The sequence below is a fragment of the Calonectris borealis genome, chromosome 5 (assembly GCF_964195595.1).
Source record: "Calonectris borealis chromosome 5, bCalBor7.hap1.2, whole genome shotgun sequence".
In the NCBI taxonomy this organism is placed as follows: Eukaryota; Metazoa; Chordata; class Aves; order Procellariiformes; family Procellariidae; genus Calonectris; species Calonectris borealis.
Genome location: NC_134316.1, coordinates 19,105,827 through 19,127,344, shown reverse-complemented (window position 1 = coordinate 19,127,344; position 21,518 = coordinate 19,105,827). Strand labels below are relative to the sequence as shown.

The 21,518-nt window shown below is 37.5% G+C and overlaps 1 protein-coding gene across 9 annotated transcripts in view; it reads left to right on the top strand.

The window, feature by feature from the left end:
* Positions 1-21,518, top strand: part of DGLUCY (D-glutamate cyclase) — a 51,403-nt gene that overhangs the window by 1,147 nt on the left and 28,738 nt on the right. For 3 of the 9 annotated variants that reach the window (XM_075151258.1, XM_075151256.1, XM_075151263.1), the window contains exons 2-3: positions 1,040-1,089; positions 20,735-20,846. In XM_075151258.1, coding sequence (XP_075007359.1) covers positions 1,040-1,089; positions 20,735-20,846 — 162 coding nt within the window. Of the gene's footprint in view, positions 1-1,039; positions 1,090-2,799; positions 2,883-17,333; positions 17,404-20,734; positions 20,847-21,518 lie in introns of those variants that run through there. The other 6 variants (XM_075151260.1, XM_075151262.1, XM_075151259.1 and 3 more) reach the window with 4 other exon arrangements.

Genomic DNA, 21,518 nt, shown 5'->3' with positions numbered 1-21,518 from the left:
AGATGCTAATTTGCAATGCCATGTCGCGTACAACAGCTGTGTTCTCACAGAGTCTGATTCTGGTACATCAAACATCAATGAAATAAAATGTCTTCTGTTAATCCCTTATTCACATTCACACACATATTCTATATTTGTGTGTGTGTGTGTTTATATGCATATATATAAAAAATGCATGTACATATATACATACACACATTTCTGCAGTTTCCTGTAGAGAGATTGAGTTGAGCTATTTAAAATTGATGAGAGCTTTCTACTATAGTATTGTTTAAATATGAAACCTCATTTTGGGGATTGGTTTTCTTCCCAGAAATTAAAAATACTGTCCAAGGGTTTCATAGTATTCCTGGTAAAACATTTGAAGGTGTTTTCCACAATGCACTGCAGGTATTCTATTGAGATATCTCCCTGTAGCATATGGTACACACATAACTTCACTGAAAATGTCCATCCAGTTACTTTCTGACAGTATTATATCAAGACTGTAAATATAGAAAGTCTGATTACAGAAGATGTTTTCAAACTGAAAAATAGTTGATTCACTGACTTCTGTCACTTGATTTTAGAAGCCTCCCTATTGCAGAGACAGTAAATGTTACGTCAGCATAATATTAAACTACAAAAGGGAAAATAATGAAAATTATTTCTGACAAAGTTCATTGTTAAATTAAATTTTTGCATCTTTGTAACTAATGGCTCCTTTGTACAACTAGTGGGGAGTGTCAGTTTTACTTCTTTACAAGGAGTAACAACCAGTTCTGATTATTCTGTGTCCCAGATGTTACATTTTAGAGAGACTAGTACTATATTTCATCCAGTGGCTCTACGAGCCTACACTTTGGACTAGCTGTCCCTGGCAGCCTCAGAAGAGAGAAACTGAAATCTGACTCCACTCTGTTTCTTACTCAGTGTGAGTGGAGCTGGCAATGAATCCAGTAGTTGCTAATAGTCTTGGTTTCAGATGTTCATAGCTTGACAAACTTTATCTGCTTATTCGCCTCAGGCTAAAACCTTCTTTTCTTCTTTTAAATTTCAGCTAAAACAGCTTTAAAGAATGAGGCAATAACCCTAAAACATCAAACCAAGGTTAGTGATCCATTGTGGTAGCTGCTGACTATGCATATAGCAAGACACAGTGGTTACCCCTGTATATTTAGGTTTAAGTTGTGACTGGGCTTGGAAAGTACTATTGCATGAACTTGAAGTTCATTGTTATCACTGAGGGACCCGCTGATTCTCTTGCACCTTGGAAAAAATAACTGAGCAATATGGTCATTCCATTAAAAAAAGTTTTTTACGTAACAATCTCCCCAGTGTTAAAATATGTTTGCAGTGGGATTCTCGTGTCATATCCAGAAACAGCAAAGCAGCCCTACTGAATGCTTGGAAAGAGTCCCACCTTTTGACAGACAAAAGAGCTATACTTGCACTGGAATCCTAAACCTCCTGTCAGTAGTCCATGAGTGCAAGACCATGCTCGAGTTTTCATTTCATCTGATCTTTTAGGAGCAGTGGAGGATTAAACTTGATCTTGTGCTTGATTTAAAAGTGGACCTACCTTCAGTGGAATGGTCCAGGTGTAGTAGGCTGGTTTCATTACCTCCATCACCTTTGTCTTTGAAGCAGTATCACATGGCTTTGTGGTTTGTAAAAGGATACAGTTCTGTCAGCCTTAAGGGTAGATAGGATTTACAGGTGGGTGGAAATGTACAGGCTACATCTGTACCAGAAAATAAAGCAGGTTAGGACTCATTCTTTAGGTGTCAGGGCAAGTGGAATGACATAGCATGGCATAGCTCGCGTGCACCCAGCTAAATTCTTTCCCCTTCAAAACAGGGTGGCCTTTTCCATGCTGCCTACTGGATTTATACAGATTGCAAACCGTTACTATGCTAGCCCCCAACTGGTACGAGGACATTGCCTGGGAGAGTACTAGTCAGGGCCCCAACCATTCCCGAAAGCATGCCAGCAGTCAGAAGTATGGATAGTCATGTGCCAGTGCTCAGTTCTGCCTTTGTCCCATTTAAATCACTAACACAGACAGTCACAGAGTCAGATGAGGGAGGAAATTTGGCTTGAGCCTGCAGCCAAAGCAGGCATGTGAAAGTACAGAAACAATGATGGGCTATAGACCCACAGAGAGTACAGAATGGTCTGTAAGAGATTCCTTTATAGTTTGGAGAAGTAAAACCACCCTTGCTATTTAAACTGTGCTTTTAGAAATTCAGCTCTGAGTGCAACTTAACTGACTGAAAATGTTATTTGCATTTTAAATACTCATTTATGTGTGTGCTGTGACACCGAACAAAAAAATACTATTTGTATGATGTGCATTCAACAAATTACCTCTCCAATGTGAAAAGGAAAAATATTTTCTGTAAAAATTATTAAAAACTATGAGGTGATGCAGAGCCATTTTCCATCCATAGAGTAAATGTATTTTTTTTAAGTAGCATGATAGGAGCAACCTGACAGGTCAATCAACCAACAGTTCAATGTTTGGGCTGAGTGTATGCTGCAAGTTTGGGAACATGGAGTAACAGAGTTCTAAAGATAGATGTCCCTTCTCTACCCCACAACACAACTGTTCAAAAATATGTGTATTTACTTGCCATTCCTAATTGTGAAGAGAGGGAGGAAAAAATGTTGTGGGAAATACCCACACAGAAAGATATTATTGAACTTCATTTAAGAAAAAGTGTCACAACATTTCCTTTTTGGTTCTAAAAGAGGTGGTGTGCCAGGCTGGTTTGAGGGCTGAGGTGAAATTGAAATGCTCAGTGTACAGACTTCTGAGAGGAAATGAGAGAGAGAAAGAAAGAAGAAAATGACTGCTGTAGCTGCATACTTCCAGGGTGTCACTGCCTTGCAGTTTTGAGGTACTTGATTTACTTTCTTTCTGAAGGGGAGCTGCATGTGAAAAAGGTAGTTTCTATGGAGCTAAAGTTGGAGGCGTCTGGCGCTTTCTTATGGTCATTGAATTGTTACAGAAATAGGTGTTATTTTCAAAGTATAAATGTTGGAAAGCCAGATGATACAAAATGTTCCCCTTAATCACTCCACGGAGAACATTTGCACAGCAAGGGAAAAAGAGGATCAAATTTTGGAAACCAAGAAATGAATTTAGGGAAGGACTCCCCATGAAAGACAGTCATGACTTGAAACAGCTTTTGTCTGAGATTTTAGTACAGTATTAGTTCTAGTTTCTAGTTTACATATATTCTCTGTGATTTTTTTTTTAAATCTGCAGTTGAACATTTTGTGCTTGATAACTGTCAGAAAAGTAGATCGGATAGGTAAATTTGCTGTTTAAAGCATTTTTGTATGAAACTGCTCTGGCCAACAGTTTATCTCTCTAAAACCACTTAATGTCTTACCATGAAAGGAGAAGTTATGCTAAGCATCCAAGCCTAATAATTCTTTTAACGGAAGTGGTACAGCTCTGTCAGGAAATGGATCATTTCTTGAAAGAGTGCATATAAGTGAAGATGCGTTACTGAATCTAGGGTTACATCTTTGATTAAACTTAAGTCCTGTTTCAGTTAGTATTCATTTCTTCACTGAAAATTAATTTGTTTATTTTTTCTTCGGTTACAGTACAGTTATAACTACTATTCTAGGCAGCACTTTCAAAAGTTTAATTGTTAAAAATCTACATAAAAGAGAAACAATAAAAATACTTGTTATGTTACTTGGTTTCTGATGAGGAAAAGGAAAATGAATTAACACTGTCCAGAGGGGAAAGGAAGCAGCATTATGGGTTTATTTCAATTTCTGATCTGCTTGAATGCTGAAACTGGGCAAAGATGGAATTTCTAGCTGATAGAAAGAATTGACTTTTGGATCCTAATCCTCACTCACTCACAATAATTTGAAATTATTTTCGAATTTGTTGGAAGAAACAAAGGGCTGTTCTACATAGTGGTATCATTAAACCTCTGAATAATACTCACTGCAGTGTCAAGATCATAATTTCAAGATTATCTGAAGGCTAGAGATGAGGAAATTTGAAGTTTTAACTCAGCATGGAGACCATGAGTACATCCTGATAGTTGCAGAAGCCATGCATCTGCTTTCCACCCCAAAAGAAGGAAGCAAAAACATGAGGGAAAAAAGTGATTAAATGGCAGACCTTAAAGGTATGCATTGTAGTTCTTAAAGAGAGCCTACTGAAAAGCAGGTAAGTGAAAAGAAGTGCCACCTAAAATGAAGGGGGAAAGGCAGTCTTTGAAAAGCGTAAATGAAAACTAGTAAGTTCAGTTCCACAACTTTTCTTCTACTGGCATATTTAAAGATATTGCATCTGTTAAATTACTATAGAGCAAAAAAGAGATTTAATGAAGTGAACAATATTGCAGAGATTCCTATTTTCCTTTTGCTTTACCTTGACAAAAGTTGCATGGTTATTGATTTTGAACCTACTCTTTTAAATTTAAAAAGATAAGATGCTGCCACAAATTAAAATAACACAAGAGAAAATCCAGAAACAGATGGATAAATTAAGAGAAATATATTCCAGACTCAGGTGGTATATCTTCTGGAGTTTGGAAGGAACTTGGAGCTCCTCAGAAAAAATAGGAAAACTAACTCTCATTAGTTTCAAGTACTGTTTCAGGTGACTGGAAGGCACCTCTTAACATAATAATATAATATTATATAATATAATACAATATGATTTAATATAAGCAGCATGACAACTAAAAACTTCTTTAAAAAGACCAGGAAAATATTTTGACAAAAGATTTGAAAGATTATCCATTTTTAAAGAATAAAAAAAAAAAAAATTGATTATAAAAACAGTAGATAAACATGATTCCATGAACACACACCAGATATAAAATACGATGAAAAATCAGGTAGTAAAAGCAGTATCTAAAATAATAAACTACAAATTTTCACCACGTCAAAAGAAATGGGGATTTTTAACTGAAATTGCGTAATTGACACTGGCACTGTAAACTGTATGACTTGGGACTAGAGCTAACCGGTAACAGGTACTCAGCAATTCTATCATTTCGTTACTGTTTTTCTTAAATTTTTCATCCTATACTGATTTATTGAGATATAAGGTACAAACAAGGGTATGTCTAGCTCAGCATCCCATCTCCAGCACTGGCCGATGGCAGCTGTGTAGTGTCATGACAAACTGTGGTAAGAAACTTCTAAGGTTTCACTATGCAGTCTATGAATAAAGACCTCCGTTTGTTTGCTTTGACTTTGGCATTTGCTAGTTTCATCTGATGACCCATAACAATTTAGTTAAAAAAGAGAGTGAAGAATTGTTACGTTTTATCTCCTCCATGCTTTTGTTGGATCTGCCCCTCTTTCATAGGCAAACCCAGAATGTGAAGCACTAGTCCCCCTGCCTCAAAATGTCCAGTAAAATATTTGCTGTAGGTACAGGTTATGCACCAGGCACTAGCAGTTCTTTGAGCTTTCAGTAGTCCATGCACAGCCTCATTTCTTTCATTTGTCTTAGGTAAAGGGGTTGTAGGGGAAACCTAGGTTATTTAGATGTTAGAACCCTCAGTTTCAATACATCTTTTTTCTCTTCTAATGTGAAATGTTTGCTGTGACAGTCTTTCAAGAGGATATCAACACCCCAGTTGGTCAGAAGGCATTTCACACTCCTTTTGTAAATTCCTCAGGATTTGCGTTTTCTCTGACGTGTTAGACTTCTATGCAAAGAAATGTCCCATTAAGCAATTTTCCTTTGGCTGTCATTTATTAAGTCTGGCTAAGAGTGAGGTTTGGCATCCTCCTCCTTACATGTCACATTCAAAGTTACTTTTCTGTTGTGACTGCTCGTTAACATATTGATGGGGAACATTACAGCAGTGCAGATTATTGACATTGTAAATAACTCCTTTAACTCTGAGCTACTTCAACGCCCTCAGCCCCCAGCATTTTCTGGGATTTAATGAAGATTTACACTAATACCATATCTCTCTCCAACTTCAAAAGAACACATTCCTATCCAACTAGATTTTATTACACCAAATCCACCATGTCATTACAGAAACACTGTAGTAAGTGATTTGCTTCCCATTGGACTCAGTGTTGCCTTCCTACGACTCTAGTGAGAGGCATCTTCGAAATGGGAAGTCAAATGAGGCAAACCCCACAGATTCTTAGAATTACTTGTAATATGCAGAGAAGTTAGGGTATGACTTCAACATAACCACTCGTTCTCTGAGTAACATATATCTGCAACGTGGCCTTATGATGTGTTCTCACCAAAGCATTTGGGTTTGGGTGGTAGTGAGTTGTTGTGAGATGCTTTCCATTATTTTCTTAAGTCTGTAGATAATAAATTGGTTAAACTGTTCTGCTGTATGACAATATTTTTCTTTAGAAAGCTATGTGATTGAAGACAGTGGACAAGCGTGAGGTACTGGTTTGGTTTATACATAATTCAAAATAATTGCTTTTGGATAGCAAGTACCAAAGCAACAGAATTATAAATCATGTGGGGTTGGACGTGAACCCACTGCAATTCTGGACTGTTATCCTTTGATGGATATATAGGGAGGAGATGAAGGGGATTTCTGCAAAAATTGTGAGTCTCTCCCTGCTTTTGACAAACAGTGAGTGAGTGTTAATCCCTTATTTAATCTTGTGTTTCAAGCCAGACCAGGACCATGCTTTCTGTAGCCTTTTATGTACCCTTTCTGACTTCAGATATCCCACGAAAAAGTAATCATTCCTCCTCTAAGGCAACAGATGCCTAATCTTCCCAGTGCCTCTCTTTCTCTGCAGAAGTAAATGCCTTCTCACCCCACCCACACGCCCCAGGAGAGCAGCCTTCCCCCCCACTCCCTGCCTCTGCTACAGTAGCAGCAACATTCGTCTTCAATTACAGAGTCAAGAATGTTATTGTCATAGTTGCAGGTGATGCTGCGCATCTGCACATCATCACTCAGCTCTTCCTTTTAATGCTTTTAACTCGGGGTTGAAGCTTCGCAGTGCATCCTCTTACATAGTTGAAGCTTTGGGCTATAATTCAGTCTATTTTGGCCCTATTGATTTGGTTGTTCTGTTTGGGTTTGGAAATTTTATTCCTGTTGAGATTCTTAAAAGTGACAAATACAGAAATCATATAGTCTTACTAAAATAGCCTTGTCTAGAATAACAATAAAACCAAAACATTTAAAGAAAGTCTGCCTATCTATCTTCTTAATAATCTTACTATCCCTGTTCATAGAATGTTCATTGCTAATCTTTACTGTTTACTTCGGAGAGGCTTATCTCTTGTCTTTCCTGGTTATTTGCTCGTCTTGCATCTACCTATTAAATCCACATATTCATGCAGTAAATATCCCAGCAGTCTAGTTACCTACAATATTCATAAGCTGTTTCAAAGAAGCCACAATGTATTCTGATTTATTACAAAAAGATCTAATGAATTAATTCTAAATGTTATTTTATAGGTGGTATTGAGGTTATTTTCAGCAGAAGTTTCAATCTATAATGGAAAACGTATGCTTATGGTTTTAGTCACAGGACAAGTGTTCAGTGCAGGTAAGAGATTACATCACACTGCAGTAATGCTGAAGAGCCCTTGCTATAGATTGGCACTCCTTTGTGCTCAGCAGAACAAAAAGATGCCCCCCAAAATTTCTCATTAATGTGCTATGATGAAAGCCCTTAGAGCACCACAAGGGAAAACTTTGACTTTTTCACTGAAGCTGGTAATTACTATAAAGGTCAGAAGTTGGTTGTCGATCAAAAATACATGTCTATCGGGAACAAAATGGGCCATCTATAAGCATGGTATCCTCTCTATTCCTGTTTATTTTTCAGACAGACGTTTGAGATGTGTGACGTCTCCAGAGCTCATGAACCCAAGGTCACTGAAGTTAGATGCATGTCTGTTAGTATTCTTAGCTATTTTTAATATACATAGATTATATCCTAAACAATGCCCACTTAGCACACTTTGTTTTGCATATTTTCTTTTGTATACTTAGTAACCATGGAAAAGTCACATACAGATCATTCTATTCTTTGAACTATAAGATATTCATTTTTATTCTTTTATTCTGTTAAATTTATGCAGTCTTGAAATAGCTCTGTATAATTGAGAACAGTTTGCTTTATGATCAACCATGGAATGAATGCATATATATTATAAATATATGCACACACTTTTTTTTGCCTAGAGTTTGAAACCAAGTACTGATCGCAATAGTTTCCTTCTTCAAAAGGAGTGGAAAATATCATGTAATATTTTCCAAACTGAAGCTGGATCTACTCAGAATGCTTAGTTTTTATACTTTCCAGTAAATGGGAAAAAAAAAAAGCATGTTTATTGTTTGATCAGGAGGACACAGATTTGCTAATTTTTATATATGGTTTCATATTCCTTTATATGCCTTCTGGTAAAGTATATTTTCAATGTCAAGCAAGAAAGTCTCACTTCTTTCCAGTCTTGTATTTTCATGCTCCAGTGAACTTGCATTATTTCTGACAATTTTCCCGTGGACACACAGTGATTGTATATCTCATATATCTGCAGTTTGAAGTACTTAATAAATTCCAAATTAGCCTTGTATACCAAACTTTCCATGTCAAAGTCGGTTAATTTACAAAGACAATTATAATGAGAATAGAGAAGAGATTTCCATTAGGGAATTCTATCAGTAGGAAATGAAGTTTGAAAGTCATTAGCTACCATCATCTTTTCAAATGTTTTAGTAGTAGTAACTTTTTTTTTTAATAACAGCCTTCTGCTGCTCCATCAGTCTGACTGGAAATCATAACAGGTTCTAGTAACTGATGGCCTGTTCATCTTCCTTTCAGCTGATTAAAATCCTCTTTCTTCTTTCTGTACTGAGAAACACCTATATTCAAATGATAATGTTCTTCCATCTTTGCGTAGTATTAAAAATACTCCCTGATAGGTGTGATATAGCAATATAACATACAATATACCCTGCTCTATATGATTTTTGTTTTTCTTTCCAAGTAGCTGAGTAATTACCTATTTTGTAGATTTATCTTTTTCTGTCCGGAAGTGCTGATCCTAAATACTCACTCCATTTTCAAAGTTCTACGTGGTCCCAAAAATGTGTCTTCATGCTAATTATATTAAAAGAGAAGCTAGCTAAATAGGTCTAGGTTTGAACCAAACTCGCTACTTCCTTTCCCCCACAATCAAAACCCCACACATTTGACTAATCTTTTGGAGACAAAACCCATAGATTTTCACAGTTCAGTTTTTGTAAATGTGAATGCTCTATTTTAATTGTACATTTAGACTTGGAGCCCATTAATGCAAGCTGCTGAGTGCTTTTAATTTGTCTTGTCTTTTTTCACTGCATATACTGTGTAGCCTGACCTTTCTTTGGGAGAAGATATTGCTGGTAAAAGCTAATTAATTGTATTTGGAACACTCTTCTAAGATGCTTAAGAGGATACACGTTTATGGAATTAGGATTAAAGGAATGTCTGTGTTTGTAGATTGCATTCTAATATAAAGATAGTTAATTTAAAATATATTAGCTTTGGAACTGGAATCCTAATAAAACAATACATGCAAAATTCTTGGCTTTTGCATCTAGACAGTTCCCCAAGTAAATTAATTTTTACCGGAATCCATATGATATGCTGCAAACTGCAGTTATATGGGATAAAGTCCATTTGGCTATCAGTTTTTACGTTAACCTCTACAAAGAAAGAAATCACCCTTACTCCAAAGTTCATGGAATGCTGGAAGGATATACCAGCTAAGTTTTGTCAATATTTGCTCTGATTTTAAACTCTTCCTTAGGTATGTGTTATTGGCCACTATCAAAGTCAGGATACTGGGCTCGGTGTAGCTTTAATCCTATCTTCTGAAGAATACTGTTGTAATAATATTTTGAATTATTTGGACTTTATTCATGCATTAATCCACACCATGAAACTCTTAAGGCACTATGATGTAATGGAAAGTGAAAATCCACTTCAGAGAAGGAGGAAAATTCAGCCTGATCAAAACCTAATGCTCAAACAAGCCAAGAGTCTTCTCCCATTTGAAAACAAAATAAAACAAAACTTAGCACACTTTCCATACTTAGGATATATAATGTTATGTGAAAAAAATCCAAGAACAAAAATGGTTATTCAAAACTTAATATCTTAAAGCACCTCCTAAATAGAAGCTATGGAATTTTGAGGTACATTATTGCAATTGCCTATCTGGCATGTATACAGAAAACAGAAAAAAGGATCAATAGTTGCTAAGTAGACAAAAAAAGAGCTAAACCTTATTTCCGAGCTGTATGGTTCATCAATTCTAATTATAACTTATTTTATATTAAGGGTGTTAGCTTGTTCCATACACGTGTTTATAAAAAATGTGTATTGCTTATGTGTATTGCTTGTATCTTTTTCTGTCTTTAAACTAACTTTTCCCTTCTGTCACATCTATCTTTACTCAGATCTGTGTATAGTATATGGCTTGTATGCAAACACTTATGCAGATGAAGTACAACACAGCAAATGTTTAAGCGCTTCATCTGTCCTTGAGCTCAGTGGGACTACTTATCTACTTGTCTCTTACTTATATTCATAGAGATACTGTAGGTTTGAGTCCTTGAACTGTAAGCTCTGAGACAAGGTTTTATGCAACCGTATCTGGGAACAAACCCTAAATAAACAAACAAACAAAAAATAGTAATAGCTTAGATTTTGTTCTGTGTTGCTTCTGTACAAAATACGGGCTCAAATTTGTATTAAAATGGAATTTTGGAAGTAGAGCACACCAAAACAGACCAACCTCTGTAGCTTATGTATATTTTAAAAATACAAAATGAGGCGATAGGTGTGTAAGACATTTTCAGCACTTACCTTCTTATTGGTAATGAAAATCAAAATGATGACATTAACATCTCTTTCAAGTCAGCTAACTGGTGCTGCAGCATTATGAGTCATCTTTTTAACACCGAGCTGCTTTTTTAAAAAAAATATTTTAATGGTGATAAAAGGTATGAGGGTGATAGGCCTGCAGATCTTACTCAATTTAACCACAGAACATAAGGAAAAGCAGTAAAAGTTCAGAATTAATTCTATGAGCTAGAAAGGTGAACTGTGTATTTTTTCAAATGCTTGAGTTCTCTTCTGAAACCTGCACATGAAGGCAGTGGTTTGAGATATTCACTCTGTCTGCTGTAACTGCATTGAACACAGTAGTGTATTGTGTAAGCCACAGAATAGCTAACGGAGTGACAGCATTTAGTCATCCGATGCCTGATCTAGTCCGTAACCAGAAACTTCTATGAGAAGTTCTTTGCCTGACCTGTGTTAGGACCCAAGCCTAACAGAGCTCCTAAACTCCTCCCTTGCACTTGCTGCATGGCTATGGTGCTGCCACCACCAATGGCGACGCTCTCAGGATACCATGACAGACAGGCTGCATCAGAACCATCCACATACTTTGGGGTCAGGCTGTCCAGGACAGTTTGATAAGGGCCTGTATCCTTTCCCTCAATTTAAAAGTGTAAGGTAATCAGGGATTTCCTTTTCAGAACACAATACTTCAGTTCAAGCCCATCTTTCTTCTAGACAGTAGGCACTATTGCAGGCTATGGCTATAGGGTAACCCATTCTGTGCTTCGTCAAAGATTATTCTGGTGGATGAGGACAGTTGCCCAGTGGGATTACATCATATGCTGGTCTTGAATGACTGTTATGAGGTCAGAAATGGAGAGGGCAACTGGAGGCACTGTTGGTACTCTGCAGCACCAACATACCACTTGCAGAACCTCTCTTCTCATGGTCTGTGTGATTGCCATTTGTCTATAAACCTAGTTCATTCCTGATTCCTACAGATGACTGGACAATCAGGTCAGTGTAGCAACACTGTCATTTGCTTGGTTGAACTGCCGTATCATCCAGGTCTTCCATCGCCCATGTTACTGCCAAGCTGAGGTCCTCAAAGGTTCACATGGCATAGAGTCTCATATTGTCTCTGTATAGGCAGACGAAGAAGAGCTATGAATGACGTATAGATCTTCATTTGGGTCCCACCACAAGGGGCTTTGTGATTATAACTCACTAATTCTGCAAGTTCTTGTTCACAAATTCAAGGATGGTGAACATTGTCATTGATGATTTATGGGCTCTGTGATGCAGTCTACCAAATAATTATGTAACGTGGTTTCTAGAGCTTGGGCATCTTCACTAGGGACAAAGCAGCACTCTCTTCTCTATAGGGATTGTGGTCATTGTCAGCCTTAGAGTATATGTCCGATTGTTGATATTACTGCTTATCACTATTCCTTTTCATCATGCTGCTCTACTCAGTGTTGGTCAGTCAGGCCCTGAGCTCTTGCAGCTATAGTGCAAATGTGTCCGCAGGTGCCTGGCTGCACCAAACAGACCATTAAGGGCAGTTTCCATCGTGACAACTATAGTTGCCACATAGTACCATAGTTGTCAGGTATGCAGTAATGAAAACGTATTAAAGCAGCCATAACTTGTCTGAAACTTCATGGAGCTTTTCCAATTGGAATGGATGCTGCAGAACAAAGCTCTCCAGACATTCTTGATGCAGATTAACATTTAATATGTGGGCAGCGTGGATGCTCCAAGATAAAACAGCAGTCCAAGTGCACACCGTTTGCCATCACATAGCACAGTTGCTAACAGCACTTTATTTACACTTACTCCTGGAAGTTGCAGTGAGCTATTGTTGCAGCACCTGCCACTGATGGACCTGGTTATCCAAATAGCACTGCTTAAGCCAGGAGTTCCATCAGGGAAATGATGCTTGGTCCTTTTGAGCTGTTCACAGTACTTCTTGGTCTAAGAACTGAAGGAGGCAGTGGAACAACGGAAGTCAGTATCTCTCCATCAGAGGTATTTGTGGAGGCAAAGATGTTTGTGCTTGGTAGTGTTTGGAGAGGTACAATTCACTGGAGGTTCCTCAGACACAGCCTACTGGGACACCTACATTCCAAGGACACTATCTCAGTGTAAATACATAGGCTGCAGTCATTCCTTTAGTGACCATATCTGAGAATTGCTTGGTGAGGAGCAATGGATGCAGTGACTTAGCACCTGCTGGCAGACATGTGAACCCAAAAGAAATGGCATAATCCTGGGGGTAGCCTGAATGACCTGACAGCAGGAGCATAGCACATTTTTGGGGGAGCATGGTACTATTTTTATGGTGTGTAGGGAGCAGAACTTCACTCACCTGCTTAACTCCAGATGGAATTCCTTGAGAGGAACAGGCACCCCATCAGCCCTGTGACCATGCATGATGTGACTGGGTGTAACCTAGGCGGTGACATACTTTCTTATCAAAATAAGCACCTGTGGCTGCTGCCTTGCAAACAAAGCAGTACAAGTCACTGTACTTTGTCCTATGGACTTCCACTTTCATTCTGTATAAGACTGGGAAGAAAAATTTTGCTTACTTTAGGAATTTTTATCCAGCCGATGCTCATCACCTTCACTCCAATGCACAGTACTCTGCTAGCTGGCCAGTGCTGCTTCGGGGGGTGGGGGAGAGGCTGACATTGGTGGCCTGCAGGCAAGGTCCTCCTGCATCCTTGGGCTGTCTCAGTGCCAGAAGAGGCCAAGATAGAGAACTGGTGGCTGGACCCAGCCCAGAGAATTGTGGAGCAGTTCTAAAGATCTTCTGTAGATCAGTGTAGATTGGGAAACTATATTTAAATGCCACCCTCATGTTTTTTTCAATTTCTTGATGTTGAATAAGCACTTCTTGTCATCTTATAAGAAAACAACCTCTGGTAGATCATTTGCTGTCTCTTCTTACTGCAGCTGGTGAGTATTCCTGTCAGCAAAGTCAAAGGCATGAAAGTGGCATTTTTAAATCTCGATAAAGGTCCTTGTCTCCTCTTATGTGTGTACTGTATCTTGCCAAAAGTGCACGTAAATGAGATGGCTGTTGTAAAGCTTACTGGTCATGTGGTTTTGGTGGGGCAGGGTATGCAGGTATTAGGATATGATCCCAGGGGTTGGAAGGGTGTGTGAAGTCATGAGGCCTCATCCTTTGCAGGATAAAAAAGCCTAAACAACCGAGATCTTGCATAGATTGTGCCCATGCAAGGGCAGGGCCCCGGTGTGAACTATTCTCTAGTCCCTGCCCATATTTCTCCACCTGAGAAACAACTTACTTTGTCCCAGAGCAGAAGCTGAGTGTAAAATAATACAAATGTAGTGGTGGAAGTTCAGGGAGCCTGTGCAAGACATGTCACACCAACACGCAGCGCTGTCCGAAATGGCTGCTTTGGAAGTGGTAATTGCTTTCTGTTATTTGTTCTTAATATACTGGGAGAAACTAAACGTTGTGTGTCTTTTTTGCAAGTAAACAAGATTGCATCAAAGATACATTGATTCTATCATCAGTTTCTCATCCTGACACAATCTGCAGGGTCAGGAGTATAGCTAGCTGCTTTAAGCAGCAGAGTGAACACTAATGGAAACTAATTTAAGTTTCTATTTGCAGCCCTCATCTAAAGGTGCATAAACCTCAAAGGCAAATACCCTGTGTTTCAAATGTAAAGTTAAATCTTAATTTGCTGGACGAGCTGCTGTCTGAAAATACACAAAGCACTTCCTCTTTGGAATGATACAGAAAGCACTTCTGTGCTTTGAAATGATTCATAGCAGATGGGGAGAAAAAGGATCATTAATTGATTCTTCAAATAAAACATCACAAGTATAACTGAGACACCCGGTTGGAAAATCAAATGGAGTAAATTTTCAGGGAAGTTTGTGCTTTTCACAGAAGCAGAATTTGGCAAAATTTCAAATCAGCTTGATGATTAAGCAGCAGGTCATTTTAAACCATGTTTGTTGACAAACCTCTGTAACCATATTCATAGTAGGGCAAGGCATAGTACACAAAGGGTTTGTTAGATTATAATTAGTTTAGATTACTTTCCATTATGTATCAGTAAAGCAGCCCGTGGGCTGGCTCATGTTTCAAGTTACCCTGCTGTTCCTGTTAGTGCAGCAGTAGCTTTGGGTAAGCTATCTGCGTGACAATATCTAAAAAAACCTGCCCAGCAGTGTTAAGTAGTGACCCATGCACTTTCTTGGCCAATGAACCTGTACATGCCACCATCTATTCTTATTATCAAACTTTAAACTGAAAATAGGACAACAGTGATATAAACAATGCAAGATTGTATTTCATAAGAGTCTTTGGGCTGCTTGCAAACAAGTCTCTAGATTACACTTTTTCAAAGTCACTGCATTAAACCGTATTCTTATTAGTGTATCAGTACCACTGGAGAAACAGACCTGTAAGTATTAACTACTTTGCAGTCTTCGAGCCAACGTGTTTGTTACTCTTACCAGCAGTACTTTTTACAGGCTGTTTATTCTCAGGTGATCCATTTTTAAAACCACAGAAATACTATATGTTTTTAGTTTTATTTCATGAATTTACTTGACACGTGTAAAGACGAAGCAGTCACACTGACACTTCTGAAGGATGTTTTAATCCTTTTGTGTTATTATATAATTTTTTGATTCATTTTTATCTGGTGTGGTTTAGCACAGCAGTATGGACACACCCACTGCATCTCAAAGTGTAATCTTTCTGACACTTAAATGACATTTTTCCATTTTCTTGGGTAATGAATAATTTACAATGTGGGCCTGGAAAGAGTCTATGCTCATATTTAAATATCTGAAAGCTCTAAGGTAATACAAAATGTTTCACTTACTGCACTTCCCTCTTTTTCTCTAAAGAGATTATGCTCTGCAGATTGTAAAAATGCTTTATAAACTGTAGCTCAATCAACAATTTAATGTAAAAATACATAACTTTGCAAGGCTAGTTGGTAGTTCTGCTGTCAAAAATCAAGGAGGAAATAATTAGAAAAACCATGCTTAATCCAAGCCTATCTGTAATATTAAAAGGGGAGATATATCTCTCTCTCTACAGGTAGGTGTAGATATTGAGGTTTAGAGAAGTCTGCATTTTACAAGTCTAGGAAACCATTTGTGTGTTTATTGTGTTTTATGATTTCTGAAGTTAGATTTTTTTGTCTCAGAGTGAGAACAGGAAAAGCTCATTTAAGGTTGAAAATTGAGGGAGAGTTTAAGGTACAACTGAGAGATACAGCAAGTATATAAATTTAAAAGAACTAGTGAGAGGAGAGAAGGCATCCAAACTCTTGTATTGCCAGAGGATGCAATCAGACAAACCAAGGAAGCAAGCCCTATGAAGGTCAGTCCAGCTTGGAGTTGTGGAGATAGAGGTCTGAACTCAGGGAGGAAAAAGGCGGAGATAGAGGCACACTGTAGACAAAAGAAAGAGGGAGGAAACAAGAAATAGCCAGGACGTGCAAACAATAGGGTGGTGCAAAAAGGCTACTCTGTCCATCATACAAGTCATCTGAAAGACAGTGCAACCTCTTTATTAAATCGTGTCTGGAACTGCATTTTTCTTGCTTCATGTTGGCTTGGAGATTATTTGGCAACGGTGGGTGGTATTGGTCACTTTTTCCAAGCATTACTGTTGAATATTTAACTCTTATCTTGATATACAGTAACGAACTTTGTTACCAGACAAGGCTTAAAGGTAGAAACTATTGAATCTCTAAGTGATGTGACAGGCAAGGGTACGCCTCTTGAGAGCAGCAGGGTTTTTAACAGGATAAAGTAACATTCCTCTCAGTATGCCTTTTTCCTAGCATGAGTTGTGGGATCAAGGGGAAACAGAGCATATTCTTTACAATCAGTTATAAAGATGAGGCTTAGAACCAGTCCCGTTCCAATCACCTCGGCAAAGATCAGCACCTCATTGCACAGTCACCCGTACTCAACTAGCGTGCTGAGAACAGCATGTAGAAATTGTTAATGACTTAGAGCTTCACATGGCAACAGTTGATCACAATTTCTGAATAAAAAAAATATTCACCCTCCAAATCTGGCCTTCCTGAAAACTGTTGTTGTCTAGGTAATGGGATATTTTGCAAATCAGCTGGGCCAAATTAATCAGGCAGTGTGTATCTGCTTAACTCTACTGGAGTGATGCTGCAGAGATATATACTAAATGAAGATGTCACCTAACAATTTTACGTTACTTAATAAAACCAGACCCAAGAACCGTTTAGAACTTTTACCAAAGCTGGTACATATCTGTACTTCCTGACTGCCACTTTGATGCAAAGAAAAGTTTTTTCCTGAATATATATATCTTTTTAATATAATGTCATTTCAATACAATATGGTGTCTGACAAGCTGATTCGTTATTCTGAACTACTGATATGGCATATGCCATACCGTTACCATTGTCTGATCACTCAGCTCCTTACATCATTTTTATAGATCATTCTTGTACATTATCATCTCTTTCCAGCTTTGAAGTTCCATCATCCTTGTCAAGAAGTGCAGCTCAGGGTACGGCACTGCCCACAAATCAATAGTGGGTAAGTGCCATTTTAATGTGTCAGACAGCAATATATTTTAATATTTATTCATTTAAGTTCAGTATGTAAAACTCAAAATACACATGAAATACGTTGAATCTTCATGTAAACCTCTAAAAAGAAAAGCGTTTATTGTGCTTCTAATGTGGAACCAAATGTTTAAGAAAAAGGTTCTTTAAGAATAATCTTGACACTTCAGTGCTCTGAAGCTTTACAGTATTGGTTGTTGGTACTGCAAGTCAGGGATGTGAGCAACATGATTTAGAACAAGGGTTTTTTCAGACTGGGTGCTTTAAGTGTGAAGTTTGTCATTATGCAGCCAGTAAATGACCTGATTTTCAAATGCTGGTTATCCAGGACTATATCTAGTCTGCTTTGGTTCATTCCATTAAAGGCAACTCAGACTGGAAAGCCAGATCTTAGGGTCCTTTAGTGAGGGGACACCATATAGGATGCCTTCAGGCACAAAAGCCATCTCATAAGCTCTGTCAGCATTTTCTCTTAAGGACTTTTTAACATTTATCCTGCATCCTGTCTTATTGCATCATGATCGAACACGCTCCCATGAGATAACTGACAGTTACTGTTATCTGAAACTATCTCAGAACAAAATGAAAGGAGTTGAAAAACCTCTGCCAGGGGACAGATCCTGATAACTGATTAACAGCTGTACCAGACCATTTAGTTAGAGTGCTGCCTGAGGGCCCCATGAAGCCAGTCTGTACACTTCATTAGGCATCCTGATGGGACAAAGTGGAGAAGATGCTGTAAGACCTGAGTTATCTTGGTGCTTCCCCCATTTCAATGATGGCTCCAACAATGTTCCAGGAGGTCTTAGAGATGGTTGGGGAATCTAAACCTGACAATACCCCCTAGCACAAGAAAATAACATATTGCATAGAAATTATCCATTCCTGAGGAAGTCAAATAGCAAAAGCTAGGTTTTACTATGAGCATCTAACAGTTTTTATCGTCTATCCAAATTTAGCAACTAATAAAGCAAAACAGCAGCATAATCTATTACTGATATTGTGTAGCAAATACAGTGGTCTAAAGTTATAACTCAGAATGTTAATCCTATTGGATTTTCCTTATAGTTTTACAAAATCACCACAAGCACTTTAGTGATAGCAAATAGTCATAAGGTGAGTTTTTTCTCTCATCTGAAAGAGATGAATCAGTCTGCTTTTATACGAAGTTAATGTTTAAATTTTTCACTTCCTAACCAGTCATCAACAATATATGTTGCTTTGCAGCTAGGGGCTAGGTTCACAAATAGGAACTACAAGCCCAAGTGTTTCTGTAAGGTACTTAGAGCCAACATTTTGGCACTACTGATATTCACAGTCCTGTAGCTTGTTAGCCACTTGCTGTCATATGAACTTTTAGGGTCCTGAATGTTTGCTAATAAAATCCCATAGGTACTTCCATTTCTGCTACTGGGCACACACTTTATGAGGGAAGAGTCAGGCTTGACCAACTGAGGCATTTGTGATAAAATACCTAGCTGAAGTCAGCATTTGTCCCAAATTAGTGTCCTGAACTTTATTCAAATCCAAGTAAGCTAGTAGTTCTTAAGGCCGTCAATCCTATAGATGATTTAGATGGTTTCAAAGATGCTCAGAAATAAAGAAAAACAATCTGAAAGAATCTAATGAACACACCTGGAATTTTTTATTAGGATGACTGTATTTAATCTGAAACCTTTTGAATGAATAATTCCAGACTGGTGTTGGAAACTCTCTTTGCAGTAAGAATAGTGTCTCTTAAATTGACACTTACAGGCCTGGCTTAGAGCTCAGCTACATTTCTAAATCCAATTTCTTGTTATCTTTAAAGTGTGTGTTTGGAATTTTTCATGATTTTGTAATGAAGACTATTTTTTGTGCAGCATACGGAGTGATAATGTAAAAGCAGAAAAGATGGAAAGAGTTAGAAAGTAGTAAGTTGAGTTCAGAAAAAAAATCCAGACTGATTTCTTTTGGCTGACAATGTTATGTAAAGATTTCAGAATTAAGAATAAATACAAAGCTTACTCTAAATTTCAGTCCACCCAACTTAACCTCTTAGAATTCTGCAAGCTTTGGGAAACATTTTGGACAGACAACCTATTATGAGAGTATAATTTCAGTTAAAACATGTCACTACTCTTACTACAAGTTAATTAAGGAATGAGTTGCTCTGAGGTATAAATTTTCACAATAAAGTGTTTCACTTATATTCCACTCCACTGTGAGAATGAAACTTTGTGCTATCATAGTTATAGTACAAAAACTGTGCACCTTTAACAGAAAAGTTAACTTTTGCTAGAAGGTTGTAACATCTCATTGTACATTAATTTACTGGCATCTTTTAAAAAAAGCAGCACAGCTTCTATCATATTTATTACTTCTTAGGAATGACATCAAGAATGGCTTCTTCTGAATTAAAGAAAAACTTGGAGGTTGGTAATTTGATTACTCGGAGGATAGTTCAGTTTCTTTACTTAAAAGTGACCAACGTTAAAATCATAAGAAGCCAAGTTGTTATTCTACCCTGAGCTATCTTCTACTTTATAGCGATGTAATAAACCCTTTTTAGTTATTAGGTAGTTTAGGTTGAGAGAAAAACTTTGTGTGAACTTTCTCTAGATTGAGAAAAAAGGTATCTTAAACCTCCAAAAGATGTAAAAAGAGTCAGATATTGATTGTAATTAGAGTACTTATCTCTGTTCCTACTCCAGATTGTACGACAAGTGAATTAAACATCTATATGTCTGCTTTCCCAGTGGAAGAAAAGCCATGGGAGTATTCACTTCTACGTAATTAATATTTGAAAAGTATAATACATGTGGAATGTATTAAAATTACATTTTCTGAATATAGTTCTTTCTTTAAGATTGCATTGCTAATTGTCTAAAAGCGTTTTGAACAGAGACGTAATAGTACAGATTATAGTTTGGTAGGTTAATCCATTTGTGCTTTTACAATTTTAAAGTTACAGTGAATGTTGGAAAAGTGAATACTCTAGGAAATGAATATTTATCAGGGAGGAAAGTAAAATCTGTTTCTTACATTACAGGCCAGCAAAACTTTGCATTTGATCCCAAATGTTAAAGTGCATGTCTCAATCTTTATTGAAAGATTCAGTTTGCATTTAGTCATAAAACGTCAGTGAAATAATCTTTTGCCTTTGATCTGCCTTTTGGATTATAACTTAGAATTTCCCCGTGGTAATAACTTTGGTGGAGCACAAGGAGGAAACTTAAGCTAAGTTCTCCAGCAAATCAGAATTTAAAATGTCAAAAAATAATATGCTTTGTGTTTGAATTTATAATTATCTTTCTGTTAAGGCTGAAGAGATGATTTTGACAGGAGGCTTGAAATCTGTCCTTCCCCATGTGCTAAGAAGAATAATTCGATGCAACAAACTCAGTATTAGTAGTACGTCTGGAATGGCGGAGGGTAAGTAAACCTAACAGCTCTAAGTGCAAAAGTGGCTCCATTTTAGATTCATAGCTATGTGGTTTCTTTTTTTGTTTGTGAAGGAATGTAGGAATATCAAAAGCACTGAAGTAAAACAGAAGAAAATGTTGACTTATATTCTTAAGTCACTCGGGTGTTTTTGAAATCACATTGTAAGTACCTGACACTGTGTTCTTAAATCATAAAGCTATGTCAGAGAAAATATATCATCCTACCTGTGTAAAGTACATGGACTTTGTTTTCAAAGTTTGCAGTGTATCCTCAGCTCACAGTTATGTCAGTGAGAAATTACGGTTGCAGAAAATATTTGAAAAATCTTTAACCAAATCTGACTTTTCTTGCATACATTATGATCACATTTGTGGGATGACATACTACGTTCTTCACAGAGACCTTGCTTTACTTAGTGCATTGGAGACACTTTGGGGAAGAATTAGAGACGTATAGTTACAGAAGTGGTTTTCTGCTTCATCTGTTGCAGAAGTTGGAAATTACTGACTCAGCAAGACGGGGAATTATAAGGGGGAGGGAAAAATAGTTTTATACTCAGATACTGAATGTATTCTGGAAAATTGATTTCTGTCTTGCCTCTCGTAGCTGGACTTTTACAGGAGCAGAGAAGTCTGTCATTGTTCTGATCAACTTTAAAAT